The sequence below is a fragment of the Rhinopithecus bieti genome, unplaced genomic scaffold, assembly GCF_001698545.2.
Source record: "Rhinopithecus bieti isolate Rb0 unplaced genomic scaffold, ASM169854v2 scaffold_62012, whole genome shotgun sequence".
NCBI classification, from domain to species: Eukaryota; Metazoa; Chordata; class Mammalia; order Primates; family Cercopithecidae; genus Rhinopithecus; species Rhinopithecus bieti.
The window spans coordinates 29,846-51,670 of NW_016823354.1; the positions used below are offsets into that span (position 1 = coordinate 29,846).

The window sequence follows — 21,825 nt, forward strand, 5'->3', positions numbered from 1 at the left end:
GAGAGAGAGAGAGAGAGAGAGAGAGAGAGAGAGAGAGAGAGAGGAGCTGGGTTGCTTCTGTGTTCATGGGACTCCACTGTCAGAGAATTTCCTCCCTGGACTAGAACCAAACCAGCTGTGTCATCGTGCTGCAGAGCTGCACCCACTAACCCCACTCCTGTCTGGGAAATCCAGACAGTATAACTGTTTGCAAGTGTGCTCTGGAGCCAGACTCTCCAGGTTCAGTGTCAGTGTCTGAGGTTTTTTCCCATTTGACATCAGCTTATAGTCTGACACAGAGATGTCTTCAACAGGAGTAGAACTATTTGGTAGAAATAATCGAGCGCAGAAAGGCTGTTTTTTAAAGTACATGTGGCTTCTCTGTAACCCATATACATGGTGGAAATGCTCTACATCTGTAATGAACATTGAACATTTGCTCTCTTGGTCACTGTGTTGAACACCTGAAATGTGGCTAGTGGCACTGTAGAACTGAATTTTAAATTTTACTGAATTAAACATAAACAGCCACATATAGCTAGTAGCCACCACAGGGGACAGCACTGGTCTAACTCCCAAGTGCCAACAGCTTCTTGTGGACAAATTAATTTTATTAAAATATGTGTTCTACCCTGCACTCAACCTTTCTGGATGTTCCTCTTCAATATAATATCTGAGTAAGTATTTGAAGAAAATACAGTATAGATATTGTTTGTTAGAATAGACGTAAGACCCTAAAATCCTTTTTTTTTTTTTTTTTTTTGAGACGGAGTCTCACTCTGTCGCCCAGGCTGGAGTGCAGTGGCCAGATCTCAGCTCCGCCTCCCGGGTTTATGCCATTCTCCTGCCTCAGCCTCCCGAGTAGCTGGGACTACAGGCCCCCGCCACCTCGCCCGGCTAGTTTTTTGTATTTTTTAGTAGAGACGGGGTTTCACCGGGTTAGCCAGGATGGTCTCGATCTCCTGACCTCGTGATCCGCCTGTCTCGGCCTCCAACTAAAATACATTTTTATGCAAAATTTGATAAATCCTGGCCAGGCGCAGTGGCTCCTGCTTGTAATCCTAGCACTTTGGGAGGCCGAGGCAGGTGGATTGCTTGAGGTCAGGAATTAGAAACCAGCCTTGCCAACATGGTGAAACCCCATCTCTACTAAAAATACAAAATAATTAGCCAGGCCTGGTGGTGGGCCCCTGTAATCCCAGCTAATCGGGAGGCTGAGGCAGAAAAACCACTTGAACCCAGGAGGCGGAGCTTGCAGTGAGTCGAGATTGCACCGCTGCACTCCAGCTTGGATGAGAGAGCAAGATTCTGTCGCAAAATAAATAAATAAAATAAATAAATAAATATAAAAATAAAAAATAAATTATAAATCCTTTCTCTAAGGAAACAAATATGGCCTTCTTATTTCTTTTTCTTTTCTTTTTTTCCTTTCTTTTCTTTTTCTGAGACAGGGCCTCACTCTGTCACCCAGGCTGGAGTACAGTGGCACGATCTCGACTCACTGCAAACTCTGCCTCCCTGCTTCGAACGATTCTCCTACCTTAGTTTCCCGAGTTGCTGGGATTGCAGGCGCGCACCACCACGCCTGGCTAATTTTGTATTTTATTAGAGAGGGGGTTTCACCATGTTGCTCAGGCTGGTCTCGAACTCCTGGGCTCAAGCGATCCGCCTGCTGCCTGCCTCAGCCTCCCAAAGTGCTGGGATTACAGGCTGAGCCACCGCGCCCGGTCTGAGCTTTCTTATCTCTGAGAGGCACAATTTCTATGAGGCAGCAACCAACATTAGCTTTTAAGTTTCAGGGAGTTTTAGTGAAACCCTATTTCCTGCAGGAAGCTGACATTTTCCAGAAACCACAAATAACAGAACATTTTGTCTCTGTGTCAGCTTCATGCACGCTAGTCTTAAACCAACAATGTTCTTAAAAATGTACAGTTTTGGCCGGGCGCGGTGGCTCAAGCCTGTAATCCCAGCACTTTGGGAGGCCGAGACGGGCGGATCACGAGGTCAGGAGATCGAGACCATCCTGGCTAACACGGTGAAACCCCGTCTCTACTAAAAAATACAAAAAACTAGCCGGGCGAGGTGGCGGACGCCTGTAGTCCCAGCTACTCGGAGGCTGAGGCAGGAGAATGGCATAAACCCGGGAGGCGGAGCTTGCAGTGAGCTGAGAACCGGCCACTGCACTCCAGCCCGGGCGACAGAGCGAGACTCCGTCTCAAAAAAAAAAAAAAAAAAAATGTACAGTTTTTCTTCTCTTATCGCTTCTCAGTTGTTCTAATAATTTGATAGCTTCAGTACACCGTTTATGTTCACCTCACACCTCCCGGAGGAGATGGCGTGATGCACGGGACTATAAACTATTGATTCCATTCCGCCTGCTTCAGAAAGGTGGCGCTGTTTCCCGGCAGCTCATCGGGTATCTCAGAAAACAAGTTTGGTGGAGACGTTTCCGCAGCCTCCAAGCAGCATCGTTCAAAGGACAGGTCAGCAGAAAACAGATTTTATTTTAAAATTCCCAGCAGCACGGGCGGGGGGAGGGGAGAGGACGGGGGAGGGACTTATTAGAGTTCCTGTCACTAAAGGAAATTCTTCCTACAGCTATACTAAACTTAGTTATTACAGAAACAGTTTTTTTCTGGCTTCATCAGAGGAAAACTATAGTTATGCATCCCAGTATTTTTGCAACAATTCCACCACCGACAGCAATAAAAACAGCTACAATTTATTGAGTACTAACTTCTGTGGCACTTCACAAGTGTTATCATCTTTGGCCTCACAATTTCTTTACTATCTTCATTTTAAGGATGAGAGGCTAAGGTTTTGGGGTGTTAAGAAATCCAACATCTGGCCGGGCGCGGTGGCTCAAGCCTGTAATCCCAGCACTTTGGGAGGCCGAGACGGGCGGATCACGAGGTCAGGAGATCGAGACCATCCTGGCTAACACGGTGAAACCCCGTCTCTGCTAAAAAATACAAAAGCTAGCCGGGCGAGGTGGCGGGCGCCTATAGTCCCAGCTACTCGGGAGGCTGAGGCAGGAGAATGGCATAAACCCGGGAGGCGGAGCTTGCAGTGAGCGGAGATCCGGCCACTGCACTCCAGTCCGGGCAACAGAGCGAGACTCCGTCTCAAAAAAAAAAAAAAAAAAAAAGAAAGAAATCCAACATCTGTCTAGCTGTTCTAAGAGGTGTGTAGTGATATCTCAACATGGTCTTGATTTGCATTTCCCTAGTGGCTAGTAATGTTGATCATCTTTCTATGTGCGTATTTGCCGGTTGTATATTCTCTTCAGTGAAATGTTTCTTCATGTCTTTGTCCATTTTTTAAATTGAATTGCTCAATTTTTTCATTTTGAGTTTTGAGAGATTTTTTAAATTAAAAAAAATAGAAACAGGGCTCACTATGTTGCCCAGGGTGGTCTCAAACTCCTGGGCTCAAGCAGTTCTCCCACCTTGGCCTCCCAAAGTCTTAGAATTACAGGTGTGAGCCACCGTGCCTGGCTGATAATTTTTTGTATATTCTAGATATGAGTCATTTTTCAGGTATATGGTTTGCATATCTATTCTTCCAGTGTGTACTTTGCCTTTTGATTCCATTAACAGAGTCTTTTGCAGAGCAAAACATTTTTAATTTTGATCAAGTCCACTTTATGAACTTTTTCTTTTATGAATCATACTTTCAGTGTCATTTTGAAGAAATCTCTACCAACACCTAGTTCCTCCACATTTTCTCCTGTACTACCTTCTAAAATTTTTATGCTTTATGTTTAAATCTATTATTCATTTTGAGTTAATTTTCATAAATGGTGTGAAGTTTAGGTCAAGGTTCTTTACTTTATTATATTATTAATATTTTTTTTTTTTTTGAGACGGAGTCTTTGCTCTGTCGCCCGGCTGGAGTGCAGTGGGCCGGATCTCAGCTCACTGCAAGGCTCCGCCTCCGGATTCACGCCATTCTCCTGCCACCCAGCCTCCAAGTAGCTGGGACCTACAGGCGCCCGCCACGTTCGCGCCGGCTATTTTTGTATTTTTTAAGTAAGAGACGGGGGGTTTGCACCATGTTAGCGCAGGATGGTCTTGATCCCTGACCCATATAACGACAAAACAACAAAAAAACACCCACCCTCAGTAGAGAATAACACAACAAAACGATAACATACAGACACATACAAACACAAGTGCAAAAATTCAAAAAAAAAAACAGGCTTGAGCCACCCGCCCGCCTTTATTATATTATTAAAAATTTTTGTCCATTAACATTCAATTGCTCCAGCACCATTTTGTTGAAAAAGCCTATCATCTCATTGAATTGTTTCTTAATCTTTCTTAAAAATCAGATGGACATGCTTGTGTGGCGCTATTTCTGGGTCCTCTATTCTTTCTCATTGACCTATGTATTTGTCCTTCAATAATACCAAACAATCTTGAACTATATAATAAGATTTGAAGCTGGGTGTGGTTGCTCTCGTCTGTAATCCCAGAACTTTGGGAGGCCATGGTGGGAGGATTGCTTGAGCCCAGGAGTTCGAGACCAGCCCTGTCAACATAGCAAGACCCTGTCTCTACAAAACATACAGAAAAAATTAGCTGGGTGTGGTGGCATGCACCTGTAGTCCCAGCTACCTGGGAGGCTGAAGTGGGAGGATCACCTGAGCCTGGGAGGTTGACGCTGCAATGTGCTTGTTTGCACCACTGCACTCCAGCCTGGACAACAAAGTAAGAACCTGTCTCAAAAAAAAAAATAATAAAAATTGAAATCAGGTAGATGATTCTTTCCATTTTATTATTGTTTTCCAAAATTGTTTTAGCTATTCTAGTTCCTTTGCCTTTCTACATACATTAAAAAAAATTTTTTTTTCTATATCTTCAAAAAATTTTGCTGACATTTTGATAGGAATTTTGTTAAACCTGTATATCAATTAAAGGAGAATTGACATCATTACTATGTTGAGTCTTCAGTCCATGAGCCTGGAATGTCTCTTTCTCTTTTTTTTTTTTTTTTTTTTTTTTTTTAAGGAGTCTCACTCTGTCTCGCAGGCTGGAGTGCAGTGGCGCAGTCTCGGCTCACTGCAACCTCCTCCTCCTCCTCCTCCTGGGTTCATGCCATTCTCCTGCCATAGCCTCCTGAGTAGCTGGGACTACAGGGTGCCCGCCACCACGCCTGGCTAATTTTTTGTATTTTTGATAGAGACGGGGTTTCACCATGTTAGCCAGGATGGTCTCGATCTCTTGACCTCATGATGCACCTGCCTTGGCCTTCCAAAGTGCTGGGATTACAGGCGTGAGCCACCATGCCCAGCCGGAATGTCTCTTTCTTTAGAGTGCAGTGGTGTGATTTGGGCTCACTACAACCTCTGCCTTCCGGACTCAAGCGATCCTCCCACCTCAGCCTCCCAAGTAGCTAGGACTACAGGTTACCATGCCCAGTTAATTTTTTGTATTTTTTTGTAGAGATGGGGTCTTGCCCAGGCCGTCTTGAACTCCTGGACTCAAGCCATCTGCCTGCCTCAGCCTCCCAAAGTACTAGGATTATAGGCATGAGCCACTGTGCCCAGCTGATCTTTGATTTCTTACAACAATCTATTGTAGTTTTCAGCTTATAAGTCCTGTAAATGTTTTGTTAAGCTTCCACCTAAGTATTTTGATTTTTTGAGTGATTATAAATGGTACTGCATTTAAATTTTTCGTTTTCATGTTTGTTGCTAGTATATGGAAATACAATTGATTTTTCTTTAAAAAAAATTTTTTTGAGACAGGGTCTCCCTTTGTCACCCAGGCTGGAGTGCAGTGGTGCAATCATAGCTCACTGCAGCCTCAAACTCCTGGGCTCAAGTGATCCTCCTGCCTCAGCCTCTCAGGTAGCTGGGACCACAGGAACATGTCCTGCTAATTAAAAAAAAAAAAGTTATTTGTAGAGGTGGGGTCTCACTATGTTGCCCAGGCTGGTCTTGAACTCCTGGGTTTAAGGGATCCATCCATCTTGGCCTCCCGAAGTGCTGGAGTTACAGGTGTGTGCCACTGTGCTCAGCTGTGTTGGCATCTGTTGAATGTGTTTTCTCATTTAAGTTTAGATTTTCCCATTTCTTAGTATAATGAGTGGTTTTTGGTGTAAACTTGGACTTTGGGGTGTCATAAGACTCTGGACCTTATTTAAATCTTGTGTTTTAGCAGGCTTCCTGACCCACTTTGGCAGGGGAAGGGGATGCCTCTTCATTATTGCCAAGTGGGGGTGGAAGTCCAGGTTTTCCACTTGGCCTTTGTTGACATGTGGAGGGAGGTTGTTTGGCATGAATGGGAGTTCAGGCTCTCCAATTGGCCTCCAGGGATACCACCCTTGCTGGGATGGGGAGGGGACCTCCACTGATATGTGGGGTTGGAGGTGGCTTTGTTGCCACTGAGTGATGTTGAAAGTTCTGACTCTCCACTTGGCTCCCTATGGGCACAAGATTGACTTTATTTTAAATGCGAATCTGCTAACTCCAATTCCAGGAATGCCTCCAAAATGTCTAGTTGATGTATTACTCTTTATATAGGATCACCTATTCACTGTAACTTTTGCCTTTTTACAGAAACAACCCTTGATGCTGTTGCAGAAATCATAGGTTGTGACACCCACAGCATCTACACATTCCTTCCAGGGTAAGTATATTTTTTTTCCCCTAAGATATAAGCCCTGGTTCTGGGAGGCTACTGTGTGGAGATCCACCTGCCTTGCGGACACCGAAGACCATGCTTCTGTCTGTAAGTTCCCTCTAATTAATTATCCTATACTGACAAACTGGATTTGTCTGCTTCCTATGTTTTCTCAGCTCCTTGGGCATTTGGGGGTGGCTTTGCCTGTATGCCCTTTCATGGAACACTCTCTCTGACACTACCCCAGAGAAGGGGATGAGTGCTTTCTTCTGATCAAGTTGGGTGGAAGTCCAGGTTCTCCATGTGGTTTCCACTGATACCATGCTAGGGGAGAGCCTCCTTGCTGCTCAGTGGGAATGAAAATCCAGCCCTCCACTTGGCCTTCTCTGACACCATGCCAGAAGGAGGGGACGGTGGTGCCTCTTTACAGCCTAGCATGGGTGGCAGTCTGGGCTTTCCAAGAGGCAAGCATGGGGATGGGGTTCTTTCTGTGGTTTGGGCTGGATTAGAGTCATTATTATCTAAACATTTTCTGTCTTCTGAGGCTGCCCTTTTCCTGGTCCTGTGGCTAGAGGGAGAAGGCTTTTCTTAGGGCACTGTCTTTGCCTGTCGGCATTTCCAGGTTTCTTACTTCCTAGCACCCAGTCTGGGATATATAAGGCAATACCCACCATGTTGTTCCTTGGGTCTCAGGGTGGCTAGCTGGTTTCCTTCTCTCCACCTTTCGGAGTCTTAGATTGTTTTATATATAATGCCCACACTTTTTAGTTGTACTTAGTAAAAGGAATAGGGAAAATTGTGTCTAGTTCATCTTCTTGGAAACAAAAATCTTCCATCTTGTTTTCATAGAAGGGCATGGAACTGTGCTAACCACTGAAATCTATTTGTTTTGTTTGTTTGTTTTTGAGATGGAGTCTCACTGTGTTGCCCAGGCTGGAGCGCAGAGGCGTGATCTCTGCTCACTGCAACCTCCACCTCTTGGGTTCAAGTGATTCTCGTGCCTCAGCCTCCTGAGTAGCTGGGACTACAGGTACACGACACCATGCCTGGCTGATTTTTTTAAATTTTGAGTAGATGGGGTTTCCCCATGTTGGTCAGGCTGATCTCAAACTCCCGACCTCAGGTGATCCGCCTGCCTCAGCCTCCCAAAGTGCTGGATTACAGGTGTGAGCCACTGCACCCGGCCTACTGGAATCTATTTGTATAATACCCTGGCTGTGAAGTTAGAGCTCTTACATTTGCATTTGGGAGACGCAATTCAAATTGGTTACCAAAACATTAAAATGTGTTGAGTTGCTTCTAAAACAAATTCCATGCAGGATTGAAGAGTGGGTTGGCTAAGAGGGTAGCAGGCCTAGGAAATGAACCCCAGGAAACTGACTTAGTCAGGCGTCACCCAGTGGAGGGTGTCCAGGTTCTTGGCGTTTTGAACAAAGAATTGGACAAAACGCACAAAGCAAGGAAAGAATGATGCAACAAAAGCACACTCCACAGCGTGGGAGCCTGCCTAGCATGTGGCTCAAGAGCCCGGTTACAGAATTTTCTGGAGTTTAAATACCCTCTAGAGGTTTCCCGTTGGTTGCTTGGTGTGCACCCTATGTAAAAGAGGTAGTGGCCTGTGATCAGCCTGATTGGTTGCAAGAGGGGACCTGCCTCCAGACCCTACTTTCCTGCCTCACAGGTTCATATTGGGTTTGTTATAAGGATATTCAAACTTTGTGAATAGGCAAGCAGGAATCTAGAGTTTCTAGAACATTGGAGAGGGACCAGAAGGGTATAAAAACTTGTGTGAAAACATCAAAATAAATATTTAGTTAAAATAAAATTTCCCATTTTCAGAGTTTGTGGATATCTGTAAGAATTTCCATGATATATTAATTTGTTAAAGTGAATAAAAGCAAGAAACAGAAGGGTGTTTCAGAATGCTATTGTTTGTGTAACAAGGGGGTGTTGAATATATATATATATAATTGCTTGGTTATCAATAAACTGGCTCTGAAAGGACACACATAGCTAATAGCATTGTTACCTAGGGGGAGGTGAAGTGGGTTCCTGGAGAACAGAGAGGGAGATTTTCCACCTTACACATATTTGCCATCTTATGAATTTTGAACGATGAGAGTCCCCCCACCCCTTCCTTCCTCTGCCCTGCCCCTTCCTTCCTCTGCCCTTTACTCTCTCAATATCCTCTTTTCATGCTTTTTTTTTTTTTTTTAAATCACTTCAGGTCCTTCAAAAAATTTATTTGCAAGAAGTACGTATATATTCTGAATGAAATTCATTTTCAGATGTATGTATTACAAATACCTTGTCTGTTCTATTGTCTTTCTCTTTTCTCAATGGGGTCTTTTTGGTGTCTTATAGTTACTGACGCCCAATTTATCAGCCTTTTCCTTTAGGACTGGCACTTTTTGTGTTCTGCTAAAACGTTATTTTCCTCTCTCATGGTCATGATATTCTGCGATTTTATTGTCTAGAGTTGTACTGTTCACATTCAGGTCTACCATCCATCTAGAATTATTTTACTTGAGATAGGAGTCAAGGTTCATTTTCCCCCAATCGACATTCAATTGACGTAGCACTATATATTGAACAAAACTTTCCTTATTGCATTACCGTGGCTACTTGTAGGAGGAAAAAGTGACTACATAGCTGCGGGTCTGTTTCTGGCCTCTCTCTTTTTCATTCATTGTTTTTACCTTTGTACCAGTTATCAGACTGTTCAGATTACTGTGACATTATAATCATCTTGATAACTGTATCGTGAATTCTCCAACTATGTTCTTCGCCGAAAGTCCACGGAACACCAACCACGACCTTCGGAATTTCTCTCCGGAAGATGAAGGCACTGTAGTTATGCAGGTGGACCCTGTTCAGATCTCGGGTCTAGCGGGTCCTACGTACGCCTTGAGGGACGCCCGCCCAACGTGCATGCGCAGCCTCAACGCTGGGATTGGACGGAGCCTCGCCGGCTGCGTTCACGTCATTTCCGAGGCGGGAGGATGGATTGACTATGGTCTCTCCGGCAACCAGGTAGGGGCTGGGGAAGAAGGAACCTCCGAGATCAGGGGATAGGGTCTGGCCTTGAGCTGAGGCGACTCCCCGGCCTGGGTGAGGGGAAGCGGTGTAGTGGTCGAGCGAAGGCCGCGGGCCCTGGGGGAGCGCGCGGAATCCCGGGCGGCTTTCGGATCCCCGCGACGCCGAACTCTGAAGGAAGACAGCCCAGGCGCTGGGACCAGGGCTCTGGCTCGGGCGAGTGCTTGGCTGGGAACCCCGCCTGTCGCCGAGGTCTCTTCAGTCCGGTTTCCGCGGCTGGAAATGGGTGTCGCGCTGGGCTCTGTGTGTGAAAGGCCTCTGCTCCCAGAGGGCTCCTGGCTCGAGCCTGTTTATTCCCGCATTTCTGCGCGACGTAGGGGAGCCCCCGCATCGTGTGCCAGCGGCGGGACCGAGGGTTGAGCGCTGGGGGCCGGTGGCGCCTTAGCCAGTGATGGCGAGTTAGGACTAGCCAAAGGAACTCCGGTTTTTCAGAAGGCAGAAGGAGGGTGCTGACTCGAGCGTCCACGGGAATGGCTGTTTGAGATGTCTTGCTCTTCCAATACTTACTCTGTGGCTTCCTGGCTGTGCGGCTTTGGGCAAATGTTTTAAACTCGGAGTGTCTGTTTCTTCAGCTGTAACTGGGAATAACAAACCCACTCATAAGGTTGTTGTGAAGCGTAAATGAGACTGCACTTGCAAGGTGCTCAGCTGGTGTCTGGCACGTAGTAGGTATTCAACAAATGGTAGCCACGTAATGCTCTTTTTTCAGTTTCCAAACCTTTGGTGTAATGATTTGAGAATCGTGAAGTTACTTTTGAAGTAACGTTTGGGTTTCATATACATTTAGTAAGCAGAATACTTGCTTACACTGTTGCCGATTGCAACGGTGTGTTTGCATAATGGAAGCTATGTTTGTGCCTTTATCAAAGGTGTGGAATATGCCTTCCCTACCATGTACATGTCCCCTTTTCTCCATTCCTTAATAATAGTTGATATTTTTTGAGTGTTTACTATGTTCCAGGCACTGTACTAATCCCTTTACTGAATTACTCAATCCCGTAATAACCCTAATAATAGGAACTATAATCTTCATTTATGGAGGGAGAAGTGGGCTTAGAGATGTTGAGAAATTTATCCTAAGGCATAGAGCTATTAGCCAGGCATGGTGGCACAGGCTTGTAGTCCCAGCTACTTGTTGGGACCGAGGCAAGTGGATTGCTTGAAGCTGGGAGATTGAGGCTGCAGTGAGCCGAGATCAAGCCATTGTATTCAAGTCTGGGTGACAAAGTGAGACCCTGTCTTAGCTAGGTACGGTGGCTCACACCTTTGGGGGCTGAGTTGGTGGGGGGATCACCTGAGGTAAGGAGTTCGAGACCAGCCTGGCCAACATGGTGAAACCAGTCTCTAGTAAAAAATACAAAAATTGGCCGGGCGCTGTGGCTCACGCCTGTAATTTCAGCACTTTGAGAGGCCGAGGTGGGCGGATCACGAGGTCAGGAGATCGAGACCATCCTGGCTAACACAGTGAAACCCTGTCTGTACTAAAAAAAATACAAAAAAAATTAGCCGGGCGTGGTGGAGGGCTCCTGTAGTCCCAGCAGGAGAATGGCGTGAACCCGGGAGGCGGAGCTTGCAGTGAGCCGAGATCCCGCCACTGCACTCGAGCCTGGGCGACAGAGCAAGACTCCGTCTCAAAACAAACAAACAAACAAAAATTAGCCGGGCGTGGTGGTGGATGCGTGTAATCCCAGCTACTCAGGAGGTTTTGGCAGGAGAATCGCTTGAACCTGGGAGGCAGAGGTTGCAGTGAGCTGAGATCCCGCCACTGCACTCTAGTTTGGGCGACAAGAGCGAGACTCCATCTTGGGGGGAAAAAAAAAAACTGAGACCCTGCCTCAAACAACAACAACGAAGGCATAGAGCCGGTAAAGGCAGATCCAATACCACGTCACTTCAGAACCTAGCGCTTAGCTACAAATCTTATTAATTCCTTCAGATACTTATTGAACGCTTACAGTGTACCAGGATTGTGCTGGGTGTTGTGGATACAGTGATGACCAAAACAGATAAAACGCTGTCTTTAAATTGCTTATAAATCTAGCAAGGGAGATAGACAGTAAATATATACATAAAACCAAATGTTAATTACGATTGTGGTGCATGCTGTGGAGAACAGTAGAGGGTGCTGTGAGAATACATAATGGAGTCACCGGCATGCTGGGAGCGGTGGGGGTGTTGGGGGGGAATGAGGAGAGACAGGGAAGGCTTTCCCAAGAAAATAATATTTAGCTGAGACTTCAAGGACTGAGTTGGAGGTAAATGGACAAAGAGCTAACAGAAGGAGGGAAGGGGATGTGTGAAGTCTTGAGACTAGGAGGAGTTTCTATCTTGTTACCTAAAGACCTGTGTGAGGCTGAATGTGGTGGCTCACACCTGTAATTTCAGTGCTTTGGGAGGCTGAGGTGGGAGGATCACGTGAGGCCGGGAGTTTGAGACTGGCCTGGGCAACAAAGGGAGACCCCATCTCTACAAAAAATAAAAAATTATCTAGGTGTGGTGATGTGCACCTGTCGTCCCAGTTACTCTGAAGGCTGAGTCAGGAGGATCGCTTGAGCCCAGGACTTTGAGGCTGCAGTAAACTGCATTCCAGCCTGGGCAACAGAGTAAGACCCTGACTCAAAAAAAAAAAAAAAAAAGAAAAGAAAAGAAAAAGAATAATAAGCATTAAACCAGACTGGGATGTATTATGGATAATATACTAATGCAGTTTCTTTCAGAAAAGAAATACCAAATACAAATAAATGCCACCATTTATTTGTATGTAGCTGAGCAGATACAACCCATTATGTAGTCTCAAGATTAATGGTAATTTGTCCTCTTGTAAGAAGACTTGATAGCACCATTTGCTTTACATGCTTTCATAGTTCATTCTAAATTCATTTGGTAATTGGGTTGGTCATCTGTGCCACCTAGTTACTTTTTTCCAAAGGAAAACATAAAACAGCTCTATGATAAAACAAGTAGTTGAGGTGCCTAGGTTAAACTCCCACAGTGACAGGGCTGGGTCATTTTCTTCCTGGATATTTCCATTTAAAATAGGGGATTCAGGGGGTTTGGCTGAGCATGGTGGCTCACGCCTGTAATTCCAGTACTTTGGGAGGCTGAGAAGAGCAGATCACTTGAGGTCAGGAGTTCGAGACCAGCCTAGCCAACATGTCGAACCCCATCTCTATTAAAAATACAAAAATTAGCTGGGTGTGGTGGCACGCGCCTGTAATCCCAGCTACTTGGGAGGCTGAGGCAGGAGAATCACTTGAACCAGGAGGCGGAGGTTGCAGTGAGTCAACATTGTGCCTCTGCACTCCAGCCTAGGCTACAGAGTGAGACTTCATCTAAAAAAAATTTTTTTAAATAAATGAATAAATATAAAGGAGGGAGTTCCAGGCCCTTCAGAAAAACAGTCCTGGGTTTTACTGTATTTACTGGGTTTAAAAAAGGTAAGATAGGGCTAGTTTATTTAGTCTTTTAAAAGATTTGCATACATATCAAAGGGAAAGAGGAATAATTTATAAATACTGGGTTTTTCAAAGAAATGCTGTAAGGAAAAGGAAGGAGAGAAAAGATCTCCTTCCCTTTAGGCAACAGGGAAAATTCAGTTTTAAAATTTTTACTATATGTTTGCATGACAACTAAAAAAAAAATTACTTACAGTACGGTAAAATGTTGGACTAGAGCAACATCCATAATGTTGACTGGTGTAGGAATTATTCATTCCCACCCCATTATACACATATGAAACCTTTCTTTGGTAGCCAATGTTATTTTAATGCAGAAATTAACTCTCTATTCTGGAAAGCCATAAGCATGAGGGTGAAAACTGGGATTGAATGGCGTGTAAATTCAGTTTGAAAGCTTCTTGCCACCCACCCAGATAGGAAATACAACAAATTCCTTAGGATTTTATCTGAACTCTCTCTGCCATCTTCTAAAGTTCCCAGTAACATGAGACTTGGCCACTTAAACTGCTTAGTGGAGGGAGAGGTCTGTGATGGCCACTGAATTTGCTAGCGGAAAAGAGTCTCGATCCAGACCTCAAGAGAGGGTTCTTGGATCTTGTGTAAGAAATAATTTGAGGCCAATCCATAGAGAAAAGTGAAAGCAAGTTTATTAGAGAAGTAAAGAAACAAGATAATGGCTACTCCATAGGCACAGCAGCCCTGAGGGCTGTTGGCTGGCCACTTTTATGGTCATTTCCTGATTATATGCTAAACAAGGGGTGGATTATTCATGAATTTTCCAGGAAAGGGGTGGTAATTCCGTGACTGAGGGTTCCTTCCCTTCATAGACCATATAGGGTAATTTCTTGACCTTGCCATGGCATTTGTAAACTGGTATCGTGCTGGTGGAAGTGTTGTTTAGTGTGCTAATGCATTATAATTAGAATGTATGAGCAGTGAGGATGACCAGAGGTCACTTTCATTGCCATTTTCCATTTGGTGGGTTTTGGCTGGCTTCTTTACTTCAGCCTGCTTTATCAGCAAGGTCTTTGTGACCTGTATCTTATGCGATCTCTGTCTCATCTTGTGACTTAGAATGCCTAACCTGGGAATGCTGCCCAGTAGGTCTCGGCCTTATTTTACCCAGCCTGTATTCAAAATAGAGTTGCTCTGGTTCAGATGACTGATAAATTGATTGAATATTGCTTACCAGTTGTTTTGAGCTTCCTTGCTGTACTTAGCTAGTATTTTATTAAGTAAGCTATGTTTGCACTAGGAACAGTGGCCTTTCTTAGGCCACCAGAGAGAGACCACCTGTGGACAGGTCAAGTGCAACCAAGGGTTCTAGGAGCTCTGGCAGGAGGTTCTAGACAATTCTGGGCTTTCTTTTGATCTAATTTCTTACTCTCAGGTTGAGAAACACTCACCTGATGTAGACATGCAGCAGTGGAGGATGCTTGTAGCAGCTGAGGACAGGTCTGAAGACAGATCATTCCAGCAGACTCCATTCAACATGTAATGCTTTACGGTGAATAAGGAACTGTTACCTCTTTAGGTCTTATCTTATAACTGCCTTGAGATGCAGGTAGAATGAGAATCTACTCATTCTGGAGGTGAGAAAACTGGGGTCCAAACGGGATAAGTTCCCAAATCAAACAGAGGAAGTAAATGGTGGAAACATTTTTATTCCAAATCAGTTGCTCCAACATGCAGGAACTATAAATCTAACAAGCAGTTCATTTGTCATGCTGGGCTGCCTTAGTTTAAGGAATCTAGATTTAGAAAAACCCAGGTTTACTAATTCACCCAAGTTTAAATGGTGAATATTTGCATTGCAGAAGGATTTTCCAGGCTGGGCAGGGTGACTCATGCCTGTAATCCCAGCACTCTGGGAGGCCAAGGTGGGTGGATCACCTGAGGTCAGGAGTTCGCGACCAGCCTGGCCAACATGGTGAAACGCTGTCTCTACTAAAATTTACAAAAATTAGCTGGGCATAGTGGTGCATGCCTGTAATCCCAGCTAGTTGGGAGGCTGAGGCAGAGGAACCACTTGAACCCAGGAGGCGGATGTTGCAGTGAGCCCAGATCATGCCACTGTACTCCAGCCTGGGTGACAGAGTGAGACTCTGTCTCCAAAAAAAAAAAAAGATTTTCCAGTAAAAGTAGGTATTGTAACTCAGAGCGTACAGATGGGCTTCAAGGGTTTTGTAGGTCTCCTGAAATCATTTACACAATTTTTTATATACTTGCCTTTTAGCAGACATAGTAAAAATCAGATTTCCAAAGGAATCTATTCAGAGAAATGATAGAGACCCCCACCATTCTAGTGGATTAAAAAAAAAATCAACCTGTAGGCCGGGCACGGTGGCTTATGCCTGTTATCCCAGCACTTTGGGAGGCCGAGGCGGGTGGATCACGAGGTCCGGAGATCAAGACCATCCTGGCTAACATGGTAAAACCCCGTCTCTACTAAAAGTAAATACGAAAAATTAGCCAGGCATGGTGCTGGTGCTTGTAGTCCCAGCTACTCAGGATGCTGAGGCAGGAGAATGGCATGAACCCAGGAGGCAGAGCTTGCAGTAAGCTGAGATCGCGCCACTGCACTCTAGCCTGGGTGACAAAGCAAGACTCCGTCTCAAAAAAAAAAAAAAATCAACCTGTCAATTTTTAAATTGTGGTACTTAATGGAATGTTTCTCAGTAACTCTTCAGAAAATGTGTTTAAAAACATTTAAATGCAGGTTTACGGGAAAATGTTACATTTCTTAGTATGTTGCATGTGGTAGAATATTGTACTTGCAGACGCATCTCAATTAATGAAAAGGGGAATTTTAAAAATTTAAAAAATTTTCCATTGCTGGATAAGGAGAGATAAGGAAATTTAAACTACAGATGGTTCCCAGCTTATGATGTTTTACTCAACCATTTTCAACTTTATGATGGTGCAACAGTCATATGCATGTAGAAACTATACTCAAGTACCTATACACCCATTCTGTTTTTCATTTTCAGTACAGCATTAATAAATTACATGAGCCGGGCGAGGTGGCTTAAGCCTGTAATCCCAGCACTTTGGGAGGCCGAGACGGGCGGATCACAAGGTCAGGAGATCGAGACCATCCTGGCTAATACGGTGAAACCCCGTCTCTACTAAAGAATACAAAAAACTAGCCGGGCGACGAGGCGGGCGCCTGTAGTCCCAGCTACTTGGGAGGCGGAGGCAGGAGAATGGCGTGAACCCGGGAGGCGGAGCTTGCAGTGAGCTGAGATCCGGCCACCGCACTCCAGCCTGGGCGACAGAGCCAGACTCCGTCTCAAAAAATAAATAAATAAATAAATAAATTACATGAAATAGTCAACACTTTATTATAAAATAGGTTTATCTGAGATGATTTTGCCTAACTGTAGGCTAATGTAAGCATTCTGAGCATGTTTAAGGTAGGTTAGGCTAAGCTATGATGTTTGGTAGGTTAGGTGTATTAAATGCATTTTTATTTATGGTATTTTCAACTTATGATGGGTTTATTGAGATATAACCCTATGTAAATTGAAGAGCATCTGTAGTTAATTTTGTTGCCCATTAGTGTTGGGCACAAGGAAGAATAATAATTTATCCATTTTCTTCGTTCCTTCTCTTTACTGTTTCTTATATTACCTAACACCCACTCCAGATAGATAATCCAGTAGTTGTCGTAATAATATCATTTAGCTAAACCAAATAAAACGCCTCCTAATCTACATATAAGCCTGGGTGCTGTAGCATAGCACATGTTTGTAATCCCAGCACTTTGGGAGACTGAGGCAGGCAGATTGTCTGAACTCAGGAGCTCAAGACAAACCTGGGCAACGTGGCAAAACCGGATCTGTACAAAGAATTATCTGGGCATGGTGGCATGCGCCTGTAGTCCCAGCTACTTGGGAGGCTGTGGTGGGAGGATTGTTTGAGCCCCAGAGGTCAAGGCTGCAGTGAGCTGAGATCACGCTACTGCACTCCAGCCTAGGTGACAGAGTGAGACCTTGTCTCAGAAAACAAAAACAAAAAACAGAAAACAAAAAACATGCATATATGTATTTAATCCTTTCTGCAATCTTATAAGGCAGATATTAGATACATTTTGCAGATGAGGAAACTGGCTAAACCATTAAGTAACTTGTTCAAAGGTACTCACTTAGTCAGTATGATGTTGGTATTTGATCCAAGATCTGCCTGGTTCCAACAATAGTTTGCTGTATCAACCATGTGAAGTGGTCATTCACACCTCAAATTTATTTATATCTCAATAGAAAAATGGCAGCTAGCAATTTGATCTTAAGCAAAAAGCAAGTCAGACTTGAATTTAAAGAGAATTTATTTTGTGGAAAAAACAATGAATTGCAAGAAACAAAATGTGGTTTCTTACTGAATCAGAAGGAAGATGTGGTTGGACAACTATAGCAATTGACCCCAGGCCAAGGGTACTGGTTAAAGTGAGGAAATGTTAATTCTTACAACAAGAGGTAAGTTTTGCAATGATCTACTATCTTTTTTTCTCATAAACTTGGAATTAAGGATATTGCCTTTTTCCCCAAACATTTTTTATTTAACTTGGCATATGTAATGTCTTAAAAGGCATCTCTTCTTGAAAGTTTCTAATTGACATGCATTACTATGAAGGCATTTGGATAGGATTATTTCAGAGACATAATTTCTATGTGATTAGGGTTTTTTGTCTGTTTTATCAAGATTTTAATTTCTAGCAGTGGGATAATTATATTAATAAGTCCTTGGGAAATTTGCGGCGCTTAGAATCTGTTGAGTTGCTGAACAGAGCTGGGGGTCTTGCTGTAGCCAGTGATCTGAGGACATTTTAAATGCTGCCACTGTTGTAGACCAAAACCAGTGTGCCTTATATCAGTGAAGGCTCTGAATGAAGCCTTGGGCTATGGCAGAACTTGGGGCCCTGAAGTACACATGGAAGTCAGCCCACTGAACATGGGGTTGACGAAAAGAGTACAGAAATGAGAATATATATTTGGACTACTTCTGGTTCCAAAGTAGCTACATAGAAATAAGCTGACTTCACTCACTTCCACAGAAAACCAAAAACAAATGTATAGTACTGAGAGTATCACCAGAAATGTCCCAGAACTCAAACATGAAGATGAGACAATTCTCGAGGCCATGGAGAAATGAAAAAGCTCCCAGCAGATGGTAAGAGAATTGGACTTCCACATCCATTCTGCCTGGCACCAAGTGTGAGGAAAATTTCCCTGCAAGTCACCATTTTTGCACTGGAAAAAGTAAGACTGAGATGAACAACCAACATCCTCATCATCTTAGATTCCCTAGCAGGAGACTTGTCCCTGCCTTAACCCACAGGAAGCATCTCAAGTGCCTGAAGGGGGAAATCCTGAGGACAGGCAGAGACAAAGGTGGGAGGCAGGACTGCCATCTCCAGCCCTGGAAACTCTGCTCTGTAATTCAATGGAGATGGCAAATCATAATGGCTACTCAGCAACACAACACTGTAGGAGGTTTTTACCTACAGGTCCTCTGGGCACAGTGTGGGAGGATCAAGAATTCAAAATAGGCCAGCACAGTGGCTCAGGCATGTAATCCCAGGCATCAGGGAGGCTAAGACAGGAGGACTACATGAGCCCAGGAGTTTGAGACCAGCCTGGGCAACATGGTGAGATAGTGTGTCTATTTTGTTTTTTATTTATTTATTTTTATTTTATTTTTTTTATTTTATTTTTTGAGATGGAGTCTCGCTCTGAAGCCCAGGCTGGAGTGCCGTGGATGGATCTCAGCTCACTGCAAGCTCCGCCTCCCGGGTTCACGCCATTCTTCCGCCTCAGCCTCCCGAGTAGCTGGGACTACAGGCGCCCGCCACATCGCCCGGCTAGTTTTTTGTATTTTTTTAGTAGAGACGGGGTTTCACCGTGTTAGCCAGGATGGCCTCGATCTTCTGACCTCATGATCCGCCCGTCTCGGCCTCCCAAAGTGCTGAGATTACAAGCTTGAGCCACCGCGCCCGGCCTAGTGTGTCTATTTTAAAAAATAAAATAATTTTTGAAATTTATTTTATATTTTTTGTAGAGACAAGTTCTCACCATGTTGCTCAGACTGGTGTCAAACTCCTGGGCTCAAGCAATCCTCCCACCTAAGCCTCTCAAAACACTGGGATTACAGGGAGAAGCCACCATGCCCAGCCCTGAAAAATAATTTTTTAATAAAGAATTCAAAATAGTAGTTTCAAGGAAACTCAGTGATCTCCAAGGTGACACACACACACACACACACAATTCAGAAATTTATCAGAGAAACTTAACAAAGATATTGAAATAAAAAACAGAAATCTCAGAACTGAGAAATACAGTTGCTAAACTGAAAAATTCATTAATGGCTTTCAGCAGCAGAATGGATCAAGCAGAGGAAAGAATCAGTGAGCTGAAAGACGATTTGAAAATACACGGCTGGGCGCGGTGGCTCATGCCTGTAATCCCAGCATTTTTGGAGGCCAAGGGTGGATCACTTGAGGTATAGGAGTTGGAGACCAGTCTGGCCAATGTGGTGAAACCCCGTCTCTACCAAAAAGTATAAAAAATTAGCCGAGTGTGGTGGTGTGCACCTGAAATCCTAGCTACTTGAGAGGCTGAGGCAGGAGAATCGCTTTAACCCAGGAAGGGGAAGTTGCAGTGAGCCAGGATCATGCCACTGCACTCCAGCCTAGGCGACAGAGCAAGACGGTAAAAAACAAACAAACAAACCAACAAACAAAACCAGAAAATACACAAAGGTGAAAAAAAAGTAAGGAAAAGCCATGAAGATTGCCCATAAGATATAGAAAACTACCTGAAAAGGCCCAAACTAGGAATTATTGGTGTTCAGGAGAGAGTTGAGCAAGAGCAAAGGGTAGAAACCTTAGTCTGAGAAATAACAGAAAACTTTACACAACTTAAGAAAGATACAAATATTCAGGAACAGGAAAATCAGAGAACATCAAATTTGACCCAAATAAGACCCCAAGGCATATAATAATCAGACTCTTTTTTTTTGGTTTGTTTGTTTGTTTGTTTTTTTGAGACGGAGTCTCGCTCTGTCGCCCGGGCTGGAATGCAGTGGCCGGATCTCAGCTCATTGCAAGCTCCGCCTCCCAGGTTCACACCATTCTCCTGCCTCAGCCTCTCGAGTAGCTGGGACTACAGGCGCCCGCCACCTCGCCCGCTAGTTTTTTTTGTATTTTTTAGTAGAGACGGGGTTTCACCATGTTAGCCAGGATAGTCTCGATCTCCTGACCTCGTGATCCACCCGTCTCAGCCTCCCAAAGTGCTGGGATTACAGGCTTGAGCCACCGCGCCCGGCCAATAATCAGACTCTTAAAAGTCAACAAAGAGAGAATCCTAAGAGCAGTAAGAAAAAAGAAGCAAATAACATAAAGGAGCTCCAATTTGTCTGGCAACAGACTTCTCGATGAAGAAGCCTCATGGGAACCACGATGCAAAAAAGCATACAGGAAACCATACAGGCCAGGGAGGTGTGGAACAACATTTTCAAAGTGCTGAAAGAAAAAAATAACTGCCATTCAAAAATACTGTATCCAGCAAAATTGTCCTTCAAATATGAAAGAGAGATAAAGTATTTCCCAGACAAACCAAAGTTGAGAGAATTTACCACCACTAAACCCATCTTACAAGAAATGCTAAAGGGAGTTCTTCAAACAGAAAGAAAACACTCAATGTGGAAATAGGAAAACATTTGAAGGTATAAAACCCACTGATAAAGGTAAGTACGTGGACAAACCCAGAATACTCTAATACTGTAATTGTGGTATACAATTCACTTATAACTCTAGTGTGGAGCCCAAAAGACAAATCTATCAAAACAATAATAGGTATAGCAACCTGTTAAGAGGTAGATAATATAAAATTATGTAAATTGAGACAACTAAAAGTCAAAATATGGGAGATGAGGATAAAGTGTAGAAGGGTTTTTTTTTTTAACATATTTTCTTTGTTTCTATTTGTTTCTTTGTTATTTAAGATAAGTTGTTATCTCTTTAAAATGACTTGTTACATCTGTGAGATTTTTTTGGTAAGGTTCGTGGGAACCACAATACAAAACACTTATAATAGGTTTACTAAAAATATAAAGCAACAAAACATTCTACCAGAGAAAATCACTTAACCACAAAGGAAGACCAGAAGAAAGGAAGAGAGGAGTTACAAAACAACCAGAAAATAAGGAATAAAATGGCAGTATTAAGTTCTTATCAATAATAACACTGAATGTTAATGGACTCAGTTCTCCAGTTAAATAGCATAGAATTTTCTTTAGCCAGGCATGGTGGCTCATACTTGTAATTCCAGCACTTCGGGAGGCTAAGGTAGGAGGATCACTGGATCGCGTGAGTCCAGGAGTTCAAGACCAGCCTGGGCAACATAACAAGACTCCATCTCTATTTAAATAAATAAATAAATAAATAAATAAATAAATAAATAAATAAGGCATAGAGTGTCTGAATGAATAAAAAGTCCTTGGCAAAGGGGCAAGGTATCTGGTATGGCAGACGAGGAGGCTGGGAAATCTCCTAGAAAACCAACCTATTAAAAAAGTATGAAACAGGATGAAATTGTCAAAAACAACAATTTCATGGGTGTGGAAATTGTCCTAAGACATGCAATAAATCAAGAAGCATTTCTTTG

The 21,825-nt window shown here is 43.7% G+C and overlaps 1 protein-coding gene across 4 annotated transcripts in view; it reads left to right on the forward strand.

Annotated features, from left to right (window-relative positions):
• The first annotated feature begins 9,323 nt into the window (after positions 1 to 9,323).
• The window catches only part of DHRS7B (dehydrogenase/reductase 7B), a 55,703-nt gene continuing 43,201 nt past the window's right edge, over positions 9,324 to 21,825 (forward strand). The window contains exon 1 of one of the 4 annotated variants that reach the window (XM_017861383.1): positions 9,324 to 9,641. In XM_017861383.1, the coding sequence (XP_017716872.1) occupies positions 9,622 to 9,641 (20 nt within the window). In that variant the 5' untranslated portion in view covers positions 9,324 to 9,621. Of the gene's footprint in view, positions 9,642 to 9,697; positions 9,720 to 21,825 lie in introns of those variants that run through there. The other 3 variants (XM_017861382.1, XM_017861381.1, XM_017861386.1) reach the window with 3 other exon arrangements.